Here is a 20444-nt window from a genome sequence, read left to right as displayed (position 1 = left end):
AGCGAGGTTGCAATAATTTTTCTAAAAATGGCCGGTCAATGTTCTTTGGTCGATTGAGTGTTCCATTTACCCTAGTTGTGGCGATGGTCAAACGTCTTTGAAATAGGAGCAACTCATAACCTATCCCTACTTTTTACAACCCTAAGAAGGTAGCCTTAAATGCAACTACCATTTTGTCTGCCACTCAAATCTTATAAATAAGCTTCAATACTTTTCTTCTCATTTCTTCACTTCACCTTCCACATTTTCACCAAGTGTTTATGTTCCAGTCTCCCCTTCTTGTCTCGATTAAATCTTTGGAAAACACTAGAAACCATGTAATACCTTATTTCTTATACATTTTTTCTATCTTCTTTCATGGTGTTTATTCGAGAGTGTTGTGGATTTATGTGTTTTCAGTATAATGTATATGGTAGTTGAATGACCTCAAGGGTTTTGATAATGACAACAATATGATGTGAAGCCCCCATATGAAGTTATGATCAAGTTGTCATGCTTGGGAGATCAAGATATAAAAGCAAATCATTTAAGGACAACATCTAATGTCAAGCGACATTCATTGGAATCCCTAATTATCTCTAGTCAAGCAATCTCTCTGACGATGGTGTGTATTAAAAATTCTTATCAAGCCTCATTCATAAGTACGAAGAAGTCAAGTACTAGATGAAATGTTGAATCAAGCAAGGGTTCTTAAAGCTTTAGGGATTGTGAAAGAGAGGAAGTGTGAAAGCTCGCTTGGTCTGTGTCTAAGTGACCAGGGTTTTGTAAAAGATAAGGCAATGCACACTCACCTACAAGTATTTTTAACCTTTATATTTGATAAAATTTCTTATTTGGTTTATGAGATTAGCAGTCAAAATCTTCGTTTGGTTCGTGAGCTTCGTCTAGCTTAAAAACTTTCTCTTGGTTCTGAGTTTAGCCTGATGCCAAATCTTGTGTTTGGTTTGGAGGATAGCCAGTGTAAACTCTTGTTTTATTCTAAAAAGGTTTATGGCATTACCTTTGAAAATCTCACATCTTTCGTGGAAACTCTCAAGAAGAAAAATTTAGGGAGAGGAGTAGGTCAAATGGTTAGATCGAACCTCTATAAATCTCAGGCGAAATTCTCTTATCCCTTATCTCTTTTTATTTTTGCTATTTATTTGTTTCTGTTATGCTTAAATCTTTTCTTTGCCCTGAGTTTTTTCTTTACTTGTTTTGTTGCCTACTCTTTGTTTGACTTATAAAATTATTTTAAAGAATTCATTATAACAAAGAATTTTTAATTGAACGACGTTTTTCAAACCCAAATAATTTACCCCTTTGTGTTTGGAATCACTTGTCCAACAAGTGTGACTCAACTAGGAAGGTTATATAGGCTCGAAATAATGGTAAGATGTGCGGTTTGTGGACTAAATTTCTACAATGCTCAAAACATGGTATGTGGAAAGTAGATTAGAGATTTGTAGAAATTGAGCTATTTGGTAGATATGAGAGTTCATCTAGTGATAGTTCAATGATCTAATCACCTAGTGATAGTGACATTGGTGTAATGTCATCTTCCTTAAATCCAGCTAGATCTACCATGACACTCTCAATATCTAATTAAGGCTCCTTTTGTGAAGAGGCCATGAACATGACTCAATATATCTTGAAGACGATTAAACTTAAGCCTTTGAACTAGATCTCGAACTTTCCAATAGAGGAATGAGGCTAATGTGATTTTTGAACCATTTTATATTGGGGAGACCACTTTTATTTTTATGTTGGGTTGATCGAAGACTTCAAATTTGGTATATCTTTTATGTTGGGTTGATCGAAGACCGCTACAACCAGTTGTCGTAATGCCCCATACTGCTTTCGGGATGATCGACTGACCCCACAAACCAACACGGGTCCTTTTAGTATGCTTTGACCTCACTCGCACACTTTCCGAGAAACTTCCCAGAAGGTCACCCATCCCAGAATTGCTCCAAGTCAAGCACGCTTAACTGTGGATTTCTTATAGAACGAGCTACCGAAAAGAATATGCATCTTGTTGGTATAGGTAGTACCCATCAATCCTTATAAGCTTTCCTTCAACCATGCAGTCTTATACATGCACGGCCTCAGGATCCCTCTCATTCCGATGTGGCGACCACCATTGCCCTCTTCGGCCTCAGGTGTTACATCCGGCGTAACCACCCCTCGCCTTATTTGGCCTCAGGTGTTACAGTTGTCATGGTCATAACATAATGAAAGAGAAGAAGTATGAAAGCTCGTTTGTTGTGTGTTTGAGTGAATAGAGTCTCGTAAAAGATATTAGAGTCATACTAAAATTAATAAGGCAATGCAAACATTAACATAAAAGTGTTTTTAATCTCTCTATTTAATAAAATCTCTCATTTGGTTCATGAGATTTTTTGTTAAAATCTTTGTTTGGTTCGTGAGATACACCTGGCGTAAGCTCTCTCTTGGTTCTGATATTAGCTTGGATCAAAATCTCGTATTTTGTTTAGGAGATAGTAGATAAGTGCCAGATTTCGTGAAATACAACAACACTTATTAACTTATATCACAACAATATAGACAAAAACCCTCAATTTATTAATGAAAAGTAAGAAAACACCTGTTTGGATTTTTCTAGCACACAATAACTAAAAATAGATGAAAAAGATTGAAAATCCACGATTGAGCATGCAAAGACCAAGCCACAGCAAAAACATGGCAGATCAGGCTTGTTAGACCCGACATAAGCACTTTTAGCATAGGAAGAGGGACAAATGCCATTGTCATATGCAAGTAATTCATGGTGAAGTAAGGGATAGCTCGTCACTCGAAGGATAATACACAATGAGAGGAAGAGTAGCTAGGGCTATGTGATAGACATGCAAGCATTGTTTGCTGAGGAAAAGGGTTGGCAGGGCAATGCAATTCAGGGCAAGGTAGGCGCGTTATACGTGAGGACGATGCGCCTAGCAAGAAGTCGAGAATTTTCTCTATAAATATGAGTTTCCAATTCAATGGAAAGAGAGTTTTGGTGGAGTTAGTTAGTACAAAATTAAGTAGGTTCACCTTAATCTACAACAAGAGAATAAGAGAGGGGGCTGAAGGATAAAGTACTATTCAAGTGACATAGCAGATAAACTTCTAAGATCAGCTTTGCGGGATCACTGACAACTATGTTTCAATGAGTAAGCATAGCTAAAATATATTTATTGGGGAATAAGTCATGACGTTCTATGTAATTCTACTCATGCTTTAATATTGATGACTCTTTAGTCTTAATGCTTATTTTAGCTTTTCCACCTAAAACATGTTTTCATGGTGTGACTTGAAATTGAAAAGGTTATTTTTATTACTAGATCTAAGATAATCATCTATTGGATACTAGCACCTAGAGGTAGGGTTAAGTTCAATGTATGCATGTTCTTAGTAGGGATTGGAGTGGAGTCTTGTTGCTTTATAATTGTTGTAACTTGGTGCTCAATGTTAGTTAATAGTCTAGTAAATCAATTATAAGGTAATGCACTGATCTCATGGCGTTGAAACGAAAGGATAAATGAATGAGAGCAATAGGTGGTAATATTAATAGTTGAGTAGAGGAACATATAACTGTCCTACGGATGTGTATGATAAATATTTAATAACATAATCTACCCCTAGCAAGTTTTCTTACTGGTAACACTGAAATCTCCATTTTACTTTCTGTCATTTATTTTCATATCACTTACTTCCAACAAAAAAATACAGCTCTTCTCGACTTAAGATCTTAAAATTATTGAACAGTCTTTAAAATCCTCAGTCTTTATGGATACGATAATTATAAAACTTACCTTTGGTGCAAATGCAACAAAATGACGTTGTTGTTGGGGACTGGTACTAGTTGTAAAGATATGACATAGTTTTTATTATTTTAAGTATTATTTTTATCTATGTATATTTGTTAATATATGTATATTTAATTTATAAACATTAACCCATTAACATTTAAAATTTGTTATATTTTTACTAGTTTATGAAAGGTAAGGTTCCTATAGAACAATTGTTATTCGATCCCAAAATTGAATGAACTGCATGCAGAAACTTCAGTAAAAGTAGGAAAAAGAAACAAAGAGTCGAATGGCTAGGTCTAGAAGAGTCTTCTATATCAAAACACGAAATCATGGCTAAATTCGACAATAACACCAACAATAATGTAAACAATATATGTGACAAACCATGCCGGAATAGTCTTAAAAGTCTAGCTCATCTCGCTAGAACATAAAGGAATGTCCGACAAAGTGAAATGAAAATGGGATTATTGCAAATTTTGTTTGCTAAACCTTATGGGAATTCATTGGATCGGGAAAATCATAACCAAACCGGAATCCAAATTAAACCAAAGTTGTTACTAGATGTTATTGTTGAGGGTTCTCTTATGTCCAAAAGTGCAGAAGATGCAATTACAATTATTGAGCGAATGAGGCTCAGTGATCATCAATGACAACACAATAGAAACCCCTCCAAAAGGAAGAATGGTATCATGTAAGTGAATACTAGTGATGCCATTCATTCTCAAAACAAGTTGTTAACTCAAACAATGGATGAATTAACCAAACAATTGTCAAAGTTGTCACAATAACTAAAAGAGATGCATGAAGTGACATATTCCATCATGTGAGCTTTACAGTAGAGACCACCCTACTGATGAGGAAGTAAACTATGTAGGCGGCCAAAGGCTTAGGAAATATTAAAATAACAACTTCCCATGGAACAATACTGTAAATAAAGGATAGAGATTAGAGGCTAGTCTATCCAACAAACAACCTTTTCAAAATTACTCACAAGCACCTCCCTAACAAGACAGAAAAACAAAGTTAGAGGATACACTTAATAAATTCAGATAGGTTTTTATGGCCTGTAACAAAAATATTGAAGCCTCTATTAAAAACCTTTAAACACAGGTGGGTCATTTAGCCAAACAATTAAGAGATCTCCCAAGTAACACATTCAATGAAAACACGAAAAAAATCCAAATAAATTGCTATTGTATTGTTTTTTATGATGATAAATTTGTTGTCAAAGCCAAGGGAGAACGACTAGAAGAAGAAGAAAGACTATAAGAAAAAGGATTATAGAATAAGGGCTTCAGAGATAATAAGAAGAAGAAGAAACAAGATGGCCACACAATAGATGTATTACATGTGTCTATAGGTATTATGAAGATTGGAAATATACTAATTAACATAGGTGCAAATGTGAATATTATAGGACTACTAGTGGTAAAAAGGATTGGGTATATGAAAATAGAGACAATAGTTTCAACATTGTAGATGGAAAACATAACATGTAGGACACCAACTAAAAGAAGAATGGAACAATCATACCAATTATGTTGATTTAGGATTTAACAGTTTCATAGGTAAAGTTAGCAAATACCAAAACTAATATAGCGAAATCACAATATAATCAACAAAATATAATTGGATACCTCTTCCTTCACTTGTATTAAGAATCCATTAAGATTCCCTAACATTGCTGCACAAGTTATCAATAAAAAGAACTAGGTACCCATTTGCAGTTGAATTCTCAAGAGTTAGTAAAAGAGCATTTAGGTATCTAAACCAGGGTACCATTAGGAAATTTGACATTCCTAACATGACAAAGAGGTTTAATGTGACTTTTATCACCACAATAATGACATGTTTCTTTAGATGTAATATTCTTTCTATCTCTTTTAGCAAAGTGGGGTTTTTTCTTAAAAACATTTTCTCTTTCACTTGACGTAGTAGAAATAATAGCATATAGAAGAATAGTTTGTGCTAATTGTCCTTTAAAGTTTTCATTTTCAAGTTTTAACATTCAAAAAGTGCCACATTCTATCTTTACTACCTTCTTAGCTAAAGTATTAGAAATAATAAACTGCTTACTGACGAAAGATGCATGTTCTTCCTTTATGGAATCTAAGGAACTATTCAGATCAAAAATCTCTTTCTTAAGTTTTGAAATAAGTTTTCTATGATGAGAGATTTTCTTAAATACGCCTAATGCGTTATCATACATTTCTCTAAACGCTTTTGAAAATTGTTTGTAAAATGGTTTAAAATCAGAATCAGAATCATATACATCTGATTCCTTACTTTTCTTGTGCATAATCAAGCACAAATTTTCACATTCATCATCTGAGCTAGTATCAGAAGATAAAGAAGAGCTCTCATCTTCTTTTTATTCCCAAGCAATATAAGCCATATGATCTTTGGCACGGTTGTCCTTTGTCTTGTAGGTGTCTTTATCCTTCTTATTGTGCTTGTTGAGACTCAGACACAATGTATAGTAATGACCTAACTTTCTGCATTTGTAGCATGTGACATTTTCTTCCTTTTTCTTATCTTCCTTCTTATGCAAATATGTCTTCTTGAAATTGATCAAATTCTTGACGGAGTGTATGAGCTTTTGTTTCTTTATATATTGATTTTAGCGCTTGGCGAATAACCTAATCTCTTCTCCTTTTTAAGTGTCTTCATTAATATTGTCACTATTATCCTCTACTTTCTTTGTCTTTGTGAAGCTTTCAAGAGAACATGTCACTTTTCTTATTTGACCTTTTCTTTTTTTTTTTTTGCGCTTACTTTGCTTGCAACGAGTCGTTTGAGTTCATTTTCTTGTTCAATCATCTACCCAAACAATTTTGTGATATCCAAATTATTTGAGAGCATTTGATTCTTTAATGCCTATAATTTCATTCCATGCACATAAATCTTAAAATTATGTTAGAAAAGGACTTTCTCAAATTTTCAAACTTTTTCATTAAGTGGAGAAAACGAGTCTACACGGCCTCCACGATTTCACCAAGTTCTATTTTGAAAAGTTGATACTCCTCTATCAACATAATAATTTTAGAATCCTTAAAGTTTTTTCAGTACCCTCCTAGAGGACATGAAGAGTGTTCCACATTGATTGTGCACTCTTATCATGTGATATAGAGTAAAATACTATAACGCTTAACACACAGATAAGCACATTCCCTGCCTTCAGATCATAAGATGCCTTTTTAGTTTCCTCCTCTGACCAATATTTTGGGAGTTTAACAAAACCATCAATTTTGTTTTTGGGAATAAAACAAACGTTAGTGATTTCTACCCAAGGAATTTTGTCTACAAATATTATGTGAATGTATATAGTGTCCTTCCAATAAGCATAGCTTCCGCCTTTAAAAAATGAGGCTCTACTATACACTCCCTTCAGATCGTTGTTACCCATATTTTCAACTTTTGAGTTGCTTAGACTTGATCAAAAGACCAACTCTTATGCCTTTTTTTGGCAAGAATATAAGAATGCAACAGTCTAGAATGGGTGAATAAATCTCCCAAAAATAATTTTTGGTCACCAATGTTATCTGGTTTAGAACTATGAAAACATCAATGTTATCTTTAAATTTTATTTGGTTTGTACTGACAGGTTTCAGCATTAAGTCAAACTAAGGGAAAACAAACTAGTTTAAAATAAAGTGTTACTATGCAAACTTAAGTCAAATAAAGCCAATTATTAGTCATTAATTTTAGTGTTACTATGCCAACTTAAAGTGCTACTATGCCAATTCTTATGTCAAATACAAATGCTAGATCTGTCAAATGTTGATAACCATGACAACTATTTAGGCAAAACCAACATTTCATTAACAAACAGGGTCAATACATAGATTTCACTACATCTATAGTTTCAGCATAACATCAATAATATAATTCAAAGTTTCAATATTTCAAAATAAAGTAACATTAAACATTAGAAAACATACTATTTTCAAATTTCCAAAAAATTCTCTGTTTCCAGTTTGTTCTTCAAATTCTTGTTCTTTTTCTTTGAATCTTCATACATAACCTTCAAATAGTCCACAACTTCTAACTCTGAGTTTATAATGCTCTCATATTCATTTTCAGCCTTTGCTCTCATGTCTTCATCCCATATGAACAAATCACACGTCTCATCACTCCCCTAAAAGGGACATCTCCAAAAAAGAAATTTCCATGCAAAATTTTACAAAATTTTCTATATAAAACCATACGACCTTGACACCCATAGAAATTTCTAACTCGATATTTTACCAAAGAAGAAGACATGAAACAAAACGGAGCAAAACATGAGAGATAGACCCTTCTGCGTTTCTGCGTGCAAGATGAAGGAGGGAAGATAAAATTATGTTAGAGTAAAATAATTGAGGAAAATAATTATTTATTTCGTATTGTAAGAATTTAAAAAAAATGTATTTTAATGAACATATTTCATGTCGTTCATCACTTATACAACCAACAACTTAAAATTTAATTCATGTGTATTATCACGTCATATTGTGTTAACACCACTTAACATCAAAGATCAAATGTGTAAATAAAAAATATTTGAGAAGCAATATTTAAAAAAAAAACTTAAAACGAAATTGATAATATTTAAAAGACAGCAAATATATTTAACCTTTATAAACATTACTCATTTTAGATTAAAAAAATATTTTTAATTGACTTAAATCAATGACAGCAAAGAGCTTGTAAGCAGTGGCGGAGCCAGCAAAACTATAAAGCCCGGGCAAAATTTTAAAGACCGCAATTTAACATTGTTTATAATATATAAATAATTATCAATCAAAATAAAAAAGACTCGTCATTTTGTCAAAAACAAAAGTGTAGTAAAAGTAAAAGAGATGAAATATAACCTTACAATAGCATGTAAAATAAAATTACGAGACTCTGTGTAACATACTATCAAGTCATTGAACCACATGTCGTAGATTTTATTGTGCAATTTATACTGGATAATCTTCTTTGCTGAAAAAGCTCTTTCAATGGATATAGTCGACACCGACAATATCAAATCTTAGTAAATAAATTTGTAAACTAATTTCAGTTTGAAAAAGATTTTTTTTAATTTTAGGGCTAAATAAGTTTTTGGTCGATATAAAATACCAAATATTATTTTTGTCCCTATAAAAACAAATTACATATTTTGGTTCCTACAAAATTATTATGCATGTAGTTTTAATCCTTATTGTTAAACTAGTATGTATTTTTGAATGATTATTTACAGACAAGTTTAGAACGTTTTAAAAAAATCCTTAAAATAAACTCAAAATTTAATTTTTAAGTCGAAATTTTAATTACTTTTATCATTGTCTTTTAAAATTTGAAAAACTCATATTTAATTCTTCTCATTTTAAAAAATTCTAAAGATTGATAAATAAATATTTTACACTATTTTAAACATGTATAAAAAGAATTATTTAAAAATGAAAGAGTAACTACATTGTTTTCAAAATTTTAAAAAATAACACGGACTAAAATTCCATGCATAAAATCTTTAAAGAGGTAGGAAAAAAAATTTAAAAAAAATTTAAAAGGATCATTCATGGTAGGAAATTCTTTTAAGGACTAGAATGTTAATTTATTTATGGGTCTTGTTAACGAGTGTCCTCAGGGCATTTTTTAAGCATACTAAATAGGAAAATATTCTTTATAAAAGTTAACATTTCAATTTCCAGTACATTTTCAATACATTAAATACACATATTTTAACAAAAACTTACCACTTTAATCACTTAAAAAATACTCTAAGGACATTGGTTAGCATTTCCCTTTATTTATAAGGACAAAAAAACATATCTAACCCTTAATTTTATTTTTTTTATTTTTAAATATGAACACTAAAAAATATTGGACCGGACCGAGCCCGGGCAATTGCCCAAGCTAGCCGTATGCTAGAACCGCCCATGCTTGTAAGCACAAACAACTACTACTACTATTACAATAAAATAAAAATTTAAAATCAATTTAAATTTAAAATTTATTCTGTTGAGATGTATTGGAAGACTTGAATAGTAGTGTGTGTTCTTTTTAAAATTTTATATGGAGTGTCGCATGAGATTAAATTTAGTGTTTGAAGATACTTGAGCATGTGAGATTTCTTCTTCTTACTACCTAACACGAACCCTCTTAGCTTAAGTAGGGCTTGAATAATTAATATCGGCTAGGTATATGGACAGAATATCATAAATCTCATTTTCGTACAACCGTAGGTTATGCTGTTGCTTACGGAGAGATTCGGTTGTATTTTAACTAAACGACAAACACCGTACAATCTTGTCTGAACTCACAATCTTGCTGATTACTTAGCCACGTAATACTATCACTTGCAAGTTGCATAGCCTCTTTGCGCGTTGAAGTGGGGTGTAGAACTAGTTTTTTTTTTTTGATAGTAGTAAAAGATGAAAAGGGTCTCAATGGTTGGTTTCAATATACATACAAAGAAAGTTTCCTAATTGGACCAGGTTGGGGCGGTGGCTCCATGCTCTTGCCAGTTGCAAATTCAACATTTCCCACTCTCAATTAGGAGAAGAGAGTAAAATTAGAGATATAGACAAAAAAGAATATGAGAGGAAACAAGAATCGAAAATTAGAAAAAACATAATGTATTATTATTTTTTGAATAAAAGACAATAATGTGTTACTATTTGATACAAGAGAAAGGAAAAAAATTGAAATGTTGTATGTTTGTTAATCGACAAAAAATATCCAGCTAAAAATGTTTTATTTCATTAGTTTCAAGAAATTAGACTAGAAAATAGAAAAGAAGCAAAATTTTGTCTTTTCATCACAAATCAAGGGGCACCAAACAATGTTGTGACTTCTAAGAATCCCATAGTAACTTTAGTGTATGTTTAGCTATGTTTTTAAAAGAAGCAAAAGTAGTTTTAAAGATGAATTAAATTTAATATTATATTCTTATAAAATAAAATGTACTTTGTTTCATAATTGTATTTGAAGTTATAGATTATAATTTTTAATTTTAAAATTAACTTTTCTTCACTTTTAAATGATCATATTTAAATATAAAATACTTTACATAAATAATATTCATCACGGGATAATCAAATGTTATTTAATATGTGTTTAATTATGTAGTGAAAAAATAATTTTAATTTGATAAATCATAGATTTATTTGATTCAGTTTATTTTAAATGGTTTTTATAATGATATAAATTTTTGTTGAAAAAATATGTATAATTTTTAAAAAAAATAATTTTCAAATAAAAGTTTTTTTTAAAATAGATATTCTTTAAAATATTATTTTAGAATTTTAATTTTTTTAAAATATTAAAATTTTAAAAAAAAATTGAAATTTGAAGCTATTTCAAACAACTTTTCATAAAAATTATTTTTGATTATGTTTTAATCTTCAATAATATATATTTATGTTATTGGATGTCAAAATTAATTTTTTAATTTAAATTTTTTTTAATATTTTAAAAAATATTTTTATAAAATACCACAAATTTTCCATTTTTTTATACTAAAACAAATAGGCTTACAATTTTTATAGATGGTTGGTGAGTGAAAATTTGAGATTTAAGAGTACATTTTTTTTAGATTGATCTCTTGAATTAATCATTTAGTTTTAAATTGAATTCTAAATCATCACAATTAAAAGTTTATTTAGTCATGGATCATGATTTAACAATAACAAATGTATTATAGATACCCAAAATAAAGTTATTCTATACCCTTGTAGTCGACCCTGCGTATACAACATCAACATGTAGTATATTTTGTGTTATGTCTAATGTTTTGGCAAAATTTACTGCATCAGATTAGATGTTATTGCAAAAGTTAAATGAACGTTCATGTAGCATTTTTTGTATTAATTAATAAACCGCGTTTTTTCTACAGGAATCTAAGTAATTGACGAGTTTCCAACAGTTAATTAATTGGAGACAATTTCTCTACCCATCACAAAAAGTTCACAAAAAGTTGGGTAGTGTACCTTCAACCAATCACATGATTCCATCTCATTAAACACATTTAATTATTTATTGAAATGATACAAATATTTGTTATTTTTAAAACATTTTACAAAGGAGGTAACCTTACCCAACTTTTTGAGTTGAGTAGATAAGAATTCACCTAATTAATTAATTATATATAAATTTGGAAAGTTATTGTACAATATTCAGTTATTCATAAACAGCTTTGGTACATAAAGTTTTACTCCAAATATAATAATACAGTAACTAAAAGCCAGTGCTTGCCAGCAGTAAAATACTGCATAGCTTAGCCACATTAAAAAAGAAAAAGCAAAGAAGAAAAATTAATCCAGAAACAGAATTAGAATCCGAATTAAGCAGAACAAAATCCAACTGCAGTGTAATTAACTTCCTTAAAATAATACTAATTAACCGAACAAAGAAATTAACGATTATGATTTATGACTATTGACTCATTAATTAATTTAATTCAATGAAAACCAGAGTTATGAGAAAAATTAGAAGAAACATATTCCCTAACTTCCTTTGCAATCACACCTCTCATCACATCCCAGAACGCCGACGGAACATTCTCCGGCGACGGTGACGGTTGATGATCAGCCACCGCCTCCTCCTGTTCTTCCACAGCACCGCCATTAATAATTCCCGGAGGTGCAAGAGTCAACGCGGTCAACGGATCATCCTCCGCCGCAAAACAAGATCGAGCAAACGGACCGGAAGAATTATTTCCCCCTTCGTTGCCACCACTAACCGCTCCGGCAACCGTAACAGAATCACCACCGCCACAGCGACCACTTGCTCTTCTCTTAAGCGTCGAGTTCCAATGATTCTTCACAGCATTATCAGTTCTACCCGGTAAAAGACGCGCAATGGTTGCCCAACGGTTCCCGTATTGACCATGCGCCGCTATGATTGTTTCATCCTCTTGCGACGAGAACGGACGGTGCTCCACCGTTGGACTCAGCTGATTACACCACCGGAGTCTGCAAGACTTACCGGACCTCCCTTTTATATACCGGCTAATCAACGACCAGTTTCTCGCTCCGAGCTGTTCAACCAGCCGCGTTAGAATTCTATCTTCTTCAGCACTCCATGGACCTTTGATCCTATCTACTTTGCTCCGATTCAACGGATTCGATTCCGATGAACAAGAATCGGATGAAGAAGTTGTCGTTGAAGAGCTTCTATTCATTGCTTCAAAATTTATATTCATATTCAAATTCATTCCAAGTGTTGAACCAAAAAAAAAGAATGAACTAAGTGTTCTATTAGTAAATTTTGAGATGTAATAGAAAGTAGCACAGGGAGGGAAGAAGGGACTAAGAGAGTGATGTATTAATTGGGTTTATATATGGAGAGAAAAACCAGAGTGATTAGATTATTAATTTAATTTAAATGTGCATGCAAGTTATAATAATAATAAAAAAATTAATAATTAATATTTTTGGGGTAAGGTATTGTTAGGGTATGACCGTGAGAGGAAGGGTACTTTCCAGGAAACTAGGCTTTTGTATAGTTGGTGGGTGTAGACTATAGAGAGAGTCTAATTACAATGACTCTATAGATTAGATGCGATTTGATTTGGGTGTGTGTATTTGAGCAACCTTTCTGGCTGGCACACTCTGATCCATGTTTGTCTTCTTTCCTTTTCTTTCTTTTTACCATTTTGTCCTCATTGAAATTTCTTCACCTCTTCATTTTTTTACAGTTATTTGGTCATTTTCTTCTTACTGTTTTAGCATTTATAATGATAACAGTTAGGCACAAATTTGGAGTTATTAGTAGAATAAAATATAGAGTAACCTAGTTCACACATAGGATTGGTACCACACACAGCTGTAGAGAGTAGAGAGAGTAGTCATAATGTAAATAAATACAGGGGTGTGAGTATAGGGGAGCAAGAAAAATAGCACAAAAATGGAAAACAAAGAGGGTATAAACTATAAAAATCATAAAATCATTCTCGTACTGAATAAGTAGGGCAGGGAAATTAAAGACGGTGAGTGAATAAAATAGTATTAGAGGGAGGAAGTAGTTAATGGACAATTTTGTTGGGTGTGTTTAAAACATGACATGACAGGAAAATTCGAGCTGTTTGGCACACAACAAACGTTTTTTATAAAATGTTTTACTATAAAAAAACAAAGGTGAAATTTTAAAATATAGTAGTATATGCAAGTGGGGTCGAAAGTCTTTTTGACTACTTTTGTTTGATGAACTATATACAGCTGTAATATATGAAAGCCAAACTCATCTTCTCTCTTCTTCTCCTCTCAAGTCTATCCATAAGGAACTGATTACTCATAGTGCTCTTCAATAATTATAGTTATGCTTTTCTAATTGAAAAACGTGTTTTATTCATTTTTGTATTACAGTTGATTTTATTTTATCGTATATAAATTTTAAAAAAGTATATATTACAATCAAGTTATTTTGAGAATAAAACAAATTCTTTTGAGAATGATTGTAGAGGAATAATTTCTAATACCATGAAATACAATTGATTTTAGAGTTAAAAGGTAGTGCACTGACGGTGTAAAATAATTTTACACTGTCATCCAATAGAAAATCATAAATGTGCCATGTCATTAAATTTTTCTTTAATAAAAAAATGTTTTAATTGAATACATGGGTGGTGATTGGTTGACAGTGTAAAAATATTTTACACTGTCAGTGCATCACCCCTTTTCTCTTGATTTTAAATTAAAATTTTAAATTATATTATAAAAATATTACACAATAGGTTAAGTAAAATATATAATTGTAAAAGAAAATTATATATATGAGGTTAAGTAAAATATATAATTATAAAAAGTAAAATATACATTATAAAAATATTATGCAATATGATGATTAAAAATATTATGCAATAGGTAAAGTAAAATATATAATATCAATTTTTAGAAATAATCTAAAGATAATATTATACTATCTTTAGAGTGTGTTTGGATGAGGTAATTAGAAATTTTAAGGGAATTTAAAATTCAAAGCAATTCAAATGATTCAATTGAAATCCATTCATTTTAAATTATTTTGTTTGGATGAAGTATTAAGGTAATTCATTGTTAGATTTTTTGGGTCATTTTTTATAAAATATAAATTTTTTGTACCAAATTAAAAAATTGAAAAGTAGGGACCAAATTGCAATTTTTAAAAATTTGAAGGACCAAATTGTAAATTTTAAAAATTATTAAGGATCAATTTGTAATTTTTTTAAAAATTTTGGGGTCAATTTTATAATTTTGGAAAATATGAGGACCAATTTGTAAAATTTGAAGAAATAATAATAACAAATACATTCTATGGAACATGAGAGGAATTTCAAATTCTTTGGTTTTTGGTGTCATTTCAAAATGATTAAATTTAACTTAGATGAAATATTCCATAAATTTTCATCATTTTAACAATTCTTCATTTTTGTATCCAAACAATGGATTTTGGTCAAATCATTTTAAATTCCCTCAAAACATTACTTTCCCTCGTTAAAATGCTCCATCCAAACACACTCTTAAGAAATAGTAAAATATTAAACTACAATTAAAATAATAATGTTATGAAAAATAAATTTTGGTTTAAATTACAACTTTAGCTTCTTGATTATGTTTTTTGTTTTAACTTGATCTCTTATTTAATAAATATTATTATTAGATCTCTTAAATACATTTATGTTAGTCATCGAAATCCTTTGTGTTAGTTTTAGTAAAAAAAAATTAACATTATAAGTGAAACATTGTAATTTTGCGAGACTTATTATGATTCATCATTTAGACAAACATGCTTACATAGATGAAGAAGGCTTAATGTTGAAACACAAAAACCCTAAATTGAAAGGCTTTAGTTGACGAAGATTACTCAACATTTTTTTCATTCGCGTTTTATCAATTGCCTTTACTAAACAAAATTTAGCTAGGGTTCATCAGAGAAGTACACTAGAAGAACGCGATGAACACATAATCGCTTTTACTTAACGAATTTGGTTATGTTTCATCATTGGATTTTTTTTTGGTGGTTTCTTTTATACCATTGTTTTTGTTATATTTTATAAGTTTTTTTCTCCCTTTTTCTCCTAATTTCAATGTTTGTTATGATTTTTGTGATGGACAGTAGACTTGAATGTGTCATACTATCATTGGGAGGGAATTTAGTGAATTTATCTTTTACTTTAAATTGGGATTGAGACTATGTGGGCATGTGATATGAATTATTGGTCATATTTTAAAGTAATATGTAGCTTAAAGAACTCGAGGTACCTAGTTGTAGAGAGAATGGGGTTTTATGATTTTAGGGACAAAGTTGAGATGAATTTTTTAAAAGATGATTTAGGTACAAGTACGATGAAAAAAATTACATTAATGCATGAGAATGTATATTTATATGTTGTAGAGCCTTTTGAAGAGGATTTAGACAATGGTTCACTTGTATTAAATGATGCATTTAAATTTCATTTTGAAGATTCAAAGGAGGAGTTTGAACTTAAATATAAGTTTAGTGTGGAAGTTGGTGACCAAGGAGAATATGGTGTTGTACAAACATAAGTATGGAAAGAGTAGAGAAAGAAAAAGAGAAAGAAATAGAGAAAGATAAAAAGAAGGAAAATGGAGAAAGGAAAGGAAAATGGAAAAATGCAGGGAAGGAAAAAAGGAAAGAGACCTAAAAAGGGAAAACGAAAGAAAAGGGGAAGAATTTTTTTTTTGGAGAAATGTATACAAAACACAATGGATTGTAGGAATCAATAAGACAGAGTTATACACAACAAAATCACTTGTTATTGATATTGTTGGCGGTTCATTTAAGGAACAATACACATTGATGTATGATTGTGATTGTGAACTCTTTAGGTCAAATATCGTTTAAAGTATGAAGGTAATAGCCCAAGCATATCAAGGTGGGGATGATGATCTAGAACATCTTGAGTGGTCATTGTACCCACATTTTTCAAAAGATTTAGATATAATTCAAAGGATGTAAGGAAAGCTTTTCCAAGTTTAAGCCAATAATATGATTAGATGGTGGTTTCCTAAAAGGATATTGTAGAACAAAAAAGTACTAATTGTTATGGAGTTGGTTTATGATATACTAATTTAGTTATTGATACAAACTAATTTAGTACATAAATTTGATTTAAACTGATTTGATTGACTCATGCAATCTGATTTTGAAGGAGGGAAAAATACAGAAGAAGGAAGGGGTTGAATTATGTATCTGGTAAACTTTTTATTTTTAGAACAACATCTTCGGAATCTAACCAAGTTTAGATTCTAAGCAAGAGTAAGCAGCAGAATAATTTAAGGGGCGGAAGAAATAAGTTAAAGTACACACATAAATTATCTTGATTCCTCTATAACGAGAGTAATCCAGTCTCTTTGTCCCACAAGAATTTTTCACTATAATCAGAACCTGATTACAACTTGCTTAGACACATCAGTCCAAGAATTCCTTGCTCAATCACACCTGAAAGAAACTCCCTTGCCTAGAAACTAGCCTAGGACTTCGTTGCTTAATCAAACCTGGAAGAGACTTCCTTTCCTAAACACACCAGTTCAGAACTACGTTGCTTAATCAAACCTGAGAGAGACTTTCTTGCTCAAACACTCGGTCTGAGACTTTCTTGCTCAAGCAACCTAGATAAAGACCTCTAAGCTCAAACACTTAGTCTGAGACTTTACAGATTCTAAATAAAATGTTTAGGATTACAATAAGATGTACTTGATATACAATTAGAGGTACAAAGAATACAACACAAGCCAAGACCTTGTTACTTAAGATTTCTAAGATATACAAGTGTAAGAAATCTTAAGACTATTTACAATACAATAATTATGTACAAAAGCTTAGAGAGAAAAACAGTTCTTATTCTTTGTTATGATATCTTGTTTTATATTGTTGTGTCTTCCTTTGAATCTCCAGCTCCTAATATAGAGGGAAAAAAGAGACGTTGGAAGCTAACTTGCACAAGTATCTTTGTTGAAGAAGTAGTTTTTAATAGAGAGGCGTTGGAGTTGGTACAGTTAGGATCCTCTACTTCTGAATAATCTCTTTATCCATGATGTCTTTCTCAAGTAAGGCGACCATAGACATGCTGGAGTAGACTAAAGAAATTGTTTCAAACAGCCTTGAGCCTTGCGCTAGAACCCCCTAGTTGACTTTCTCCATAAATTGGCAGTTGACAAGATGAAGCTGCTTTACACAGAGTTTAGACCAGAAGTGTTGTACTAATCAGAGGCTAAGTCCCTAGACGCTGATGTTCTACGTGAAAATCAGATTCTAATCCATTAGCATCTGAGTCAAATTCTTCTTCTTCATAAGTTATTTAACTGGGTCAGAGCCAAGTTAATTACTAGCTTAATGATCTTGCACACTTAAACAAATATTATTATACCCTATTGTTCTTCAAGTACTTTGTTATCATCAAAATCTAAGGAGTATGAATAGATTTTGTCCCAACAAATTTGGCTAATCATTTACTAGACAAGCTAATTTGGCTAAGCATTTATTGATGCAAAATGGACAAACTGATTCATTGATTCAAATAGGTTTAACATTTACTTATTTATCCTTTGTTTAATGCTTAGCGAGCTAGAGAAAACAAATATAAGGTTGGACATGTCACATGTGAAAGAAGAGTATCTTCTTAACAATAACAATCTTTCATCTTGTGTCTTTTTGGAATAGATCCAACATAATCAAATGATCAATTATTTTGTTGCGGACCAGAGTGGAATCTCAAATTTTAGGAGGAGTTGGACATGGTAATTAACATAAAAGACTTGAAATTTTGAAGATTTAGATGAAGATGATCATGATCTGAGATGAAGATTAACAAGAATCAGTATGAAATGGTGACTATTAGTAATTAGAACTTAACGAACTGTGATAAAGATGAACAACAAGGAAATTGTGAGATGAAAATGAACACACAAAAATATGAGAATGAAGATGAACAAGAAGGAATCCTGATTTTCTTTAGATCGCCATGATAGATGCTTCAGGATTATATTCATGGAAGAAAAATAATAAATAATGCTAATATTGCAACATTTAACGTTGTTTTTTTTAATGTTGAATAACCGAATTATATTGAAGTAGCTTAATAATTACGTTTATTAGATAAAAGATTAATTTTAATAAAAAAAATAGTTAAGAGATTAAAAATCTAATTAAACTTAGATTTTACTATAAAATTTTGACATTGGCAAAAAAATAAAATAAAGTAAAATTACAAATTACTATTAAAATTTGAACGATAAGAATTTTTTTATCAATTAACAAGTATTTTTTTGGGATCAAATTTAAACGATAAGATGATTTAGTGGTTTAAAGAAGTAAGGTATGGTTGGAGTAATAATTAACGAACTACTAATATGTTTCATTAAAAAATAATGTAGAGTTAAAAAATCATCTACTTAATATAAATGTAAGGTTGTCATGATGGCAACCCTAGAAAAAACTTTTATGTGTCATCCTATGCTAGCTTCATGCTTATGTGTCATCTTCACAAGATTCTACCAATTAATAAATCTCTCATTTCTAACTTAATATATATATATATATATATATATATATATATATATATATATATAAAAGTTATATATAATTTTATAATATATTATATTTATTAATATTTCACAAAAAAAAATGAAGAAAACAAATTATAAAATTATTAGGTAAAAAACCATAAATTTTTATAACTTTTTAATATAATAATTTATGTTTAGTATATGTAAATCTCTCTTTTCTAATTTAATATATATCTATATATATATATATATATATATATATATATATATATATATATATATATATATATATATATATATATATATAAATATATATATATATATATATATATATATATATTACTAATTTATTTTTAGTTAATACATAATAATAATAATAATAATAATAATAATAATAATAATAATAATAATAAAATAATAAATTAAAAGAATATAGTTTAAAGAATGCAAAATTTATAAGAAATTTTAGAATTAAAATAAAAAAAAAACTCATAAAAAGAATTTAGTATCAATTTATTCATATTCTTTTCTATTTCTTTTATTTTATGTCTATTCAGTAACATCAAATCATTCAAATTTTTAAAAACTTTTAAGCATTGGGTTATATTTCATATTTGTTACTTACAAAAATAATATAAAGAAAGCAAATTATAAAAATATTATGTAAGAAACTTATATTTTAATAATTGTTTAATATAAATTAATATTTTATGTTTAGTTAATATGTAATAATAAGAAGAAAATAAAAGATTATAGTTATAGTTATAAATATAAGTTTAATATGTAACTGATTAAAACCATTTTAATTAACAATTTATTTTAAAACAAAACTGTTATGAATTAAATTTAATTATTACATTAGTAAATTACTTAATTATTTATCATAAACTATAACGAACACACTATATTAATGATAATATATAAACATTAAAAACAAAAAATAAATGCATTTTTGATTATTACTTAACAAATTATATTATAATAAAACGGTATCCCCATAAAATGTTTTTATTGTGTATAGTATCATTTGTAATGTTAATCATAATGACAATTTTCTTAACCTTTTCAATTTCTTCAATTAATAAAGAAAACTTATTCAATATAAATAGGTCCTATCTACCACCCAATCCATATGAAAATGAGATCTACTTTTTCTTTTGTATTGATATTTTCATTA

At 29.8% G+C, this 20444-nt stretch overlaps 1 protein-coding gene across 1 annotated transcript; it reads right to left on the bottom strand.

Annotated features, from left to right (window-relative positions):
* Positions 1-12174: 12174 nt before the first annotated feature.
* On the bottom strand, positions 12175-13584 carry LOC131655339 (transcription factor MYB73-like). The gene has a single exon (XM_058925223.1). The coding sequence runs from the start codon at positions 12973-12975 to the stop codon at positions 12220-12222; it is 756 nt and encodes a 251-aa protein (XP_058781206.1). The 5' UTR covers positions 12976-13584; the 3' UTR covers positions 12175-12219.
* Positions 13585-20444: the final 6860 nt, after the last annotated feature.

The sequence above is a fragment of the Vicia villosa genome, linkage group LG3, assembly GCF_029867415.1.
Source record: "Vicia villosa cultivar HV-30 ecotype Madison, WI linkage group LG3, Vvil1.0, whole genome shotgun sequence".
NCBI lineage: Eukaryota > Viridiplantae > Streptophyta > Magnoliopsida > Fabales > Fabaceae > Vicia > Vicia villosa.
This window is presented reverse-complemented; position numbering and strand designations above follow the sequence as displayed.

What these genes read in the sequence shown, in the direction of transcription:
- LOC131655339 (XM_058925223.1), bottom strand. Translation starts at nt 12,975, where the DNA reads ATGAATTTGAATATGAATATAAATTTTGAAGCAATGAATAGAAGCTCT.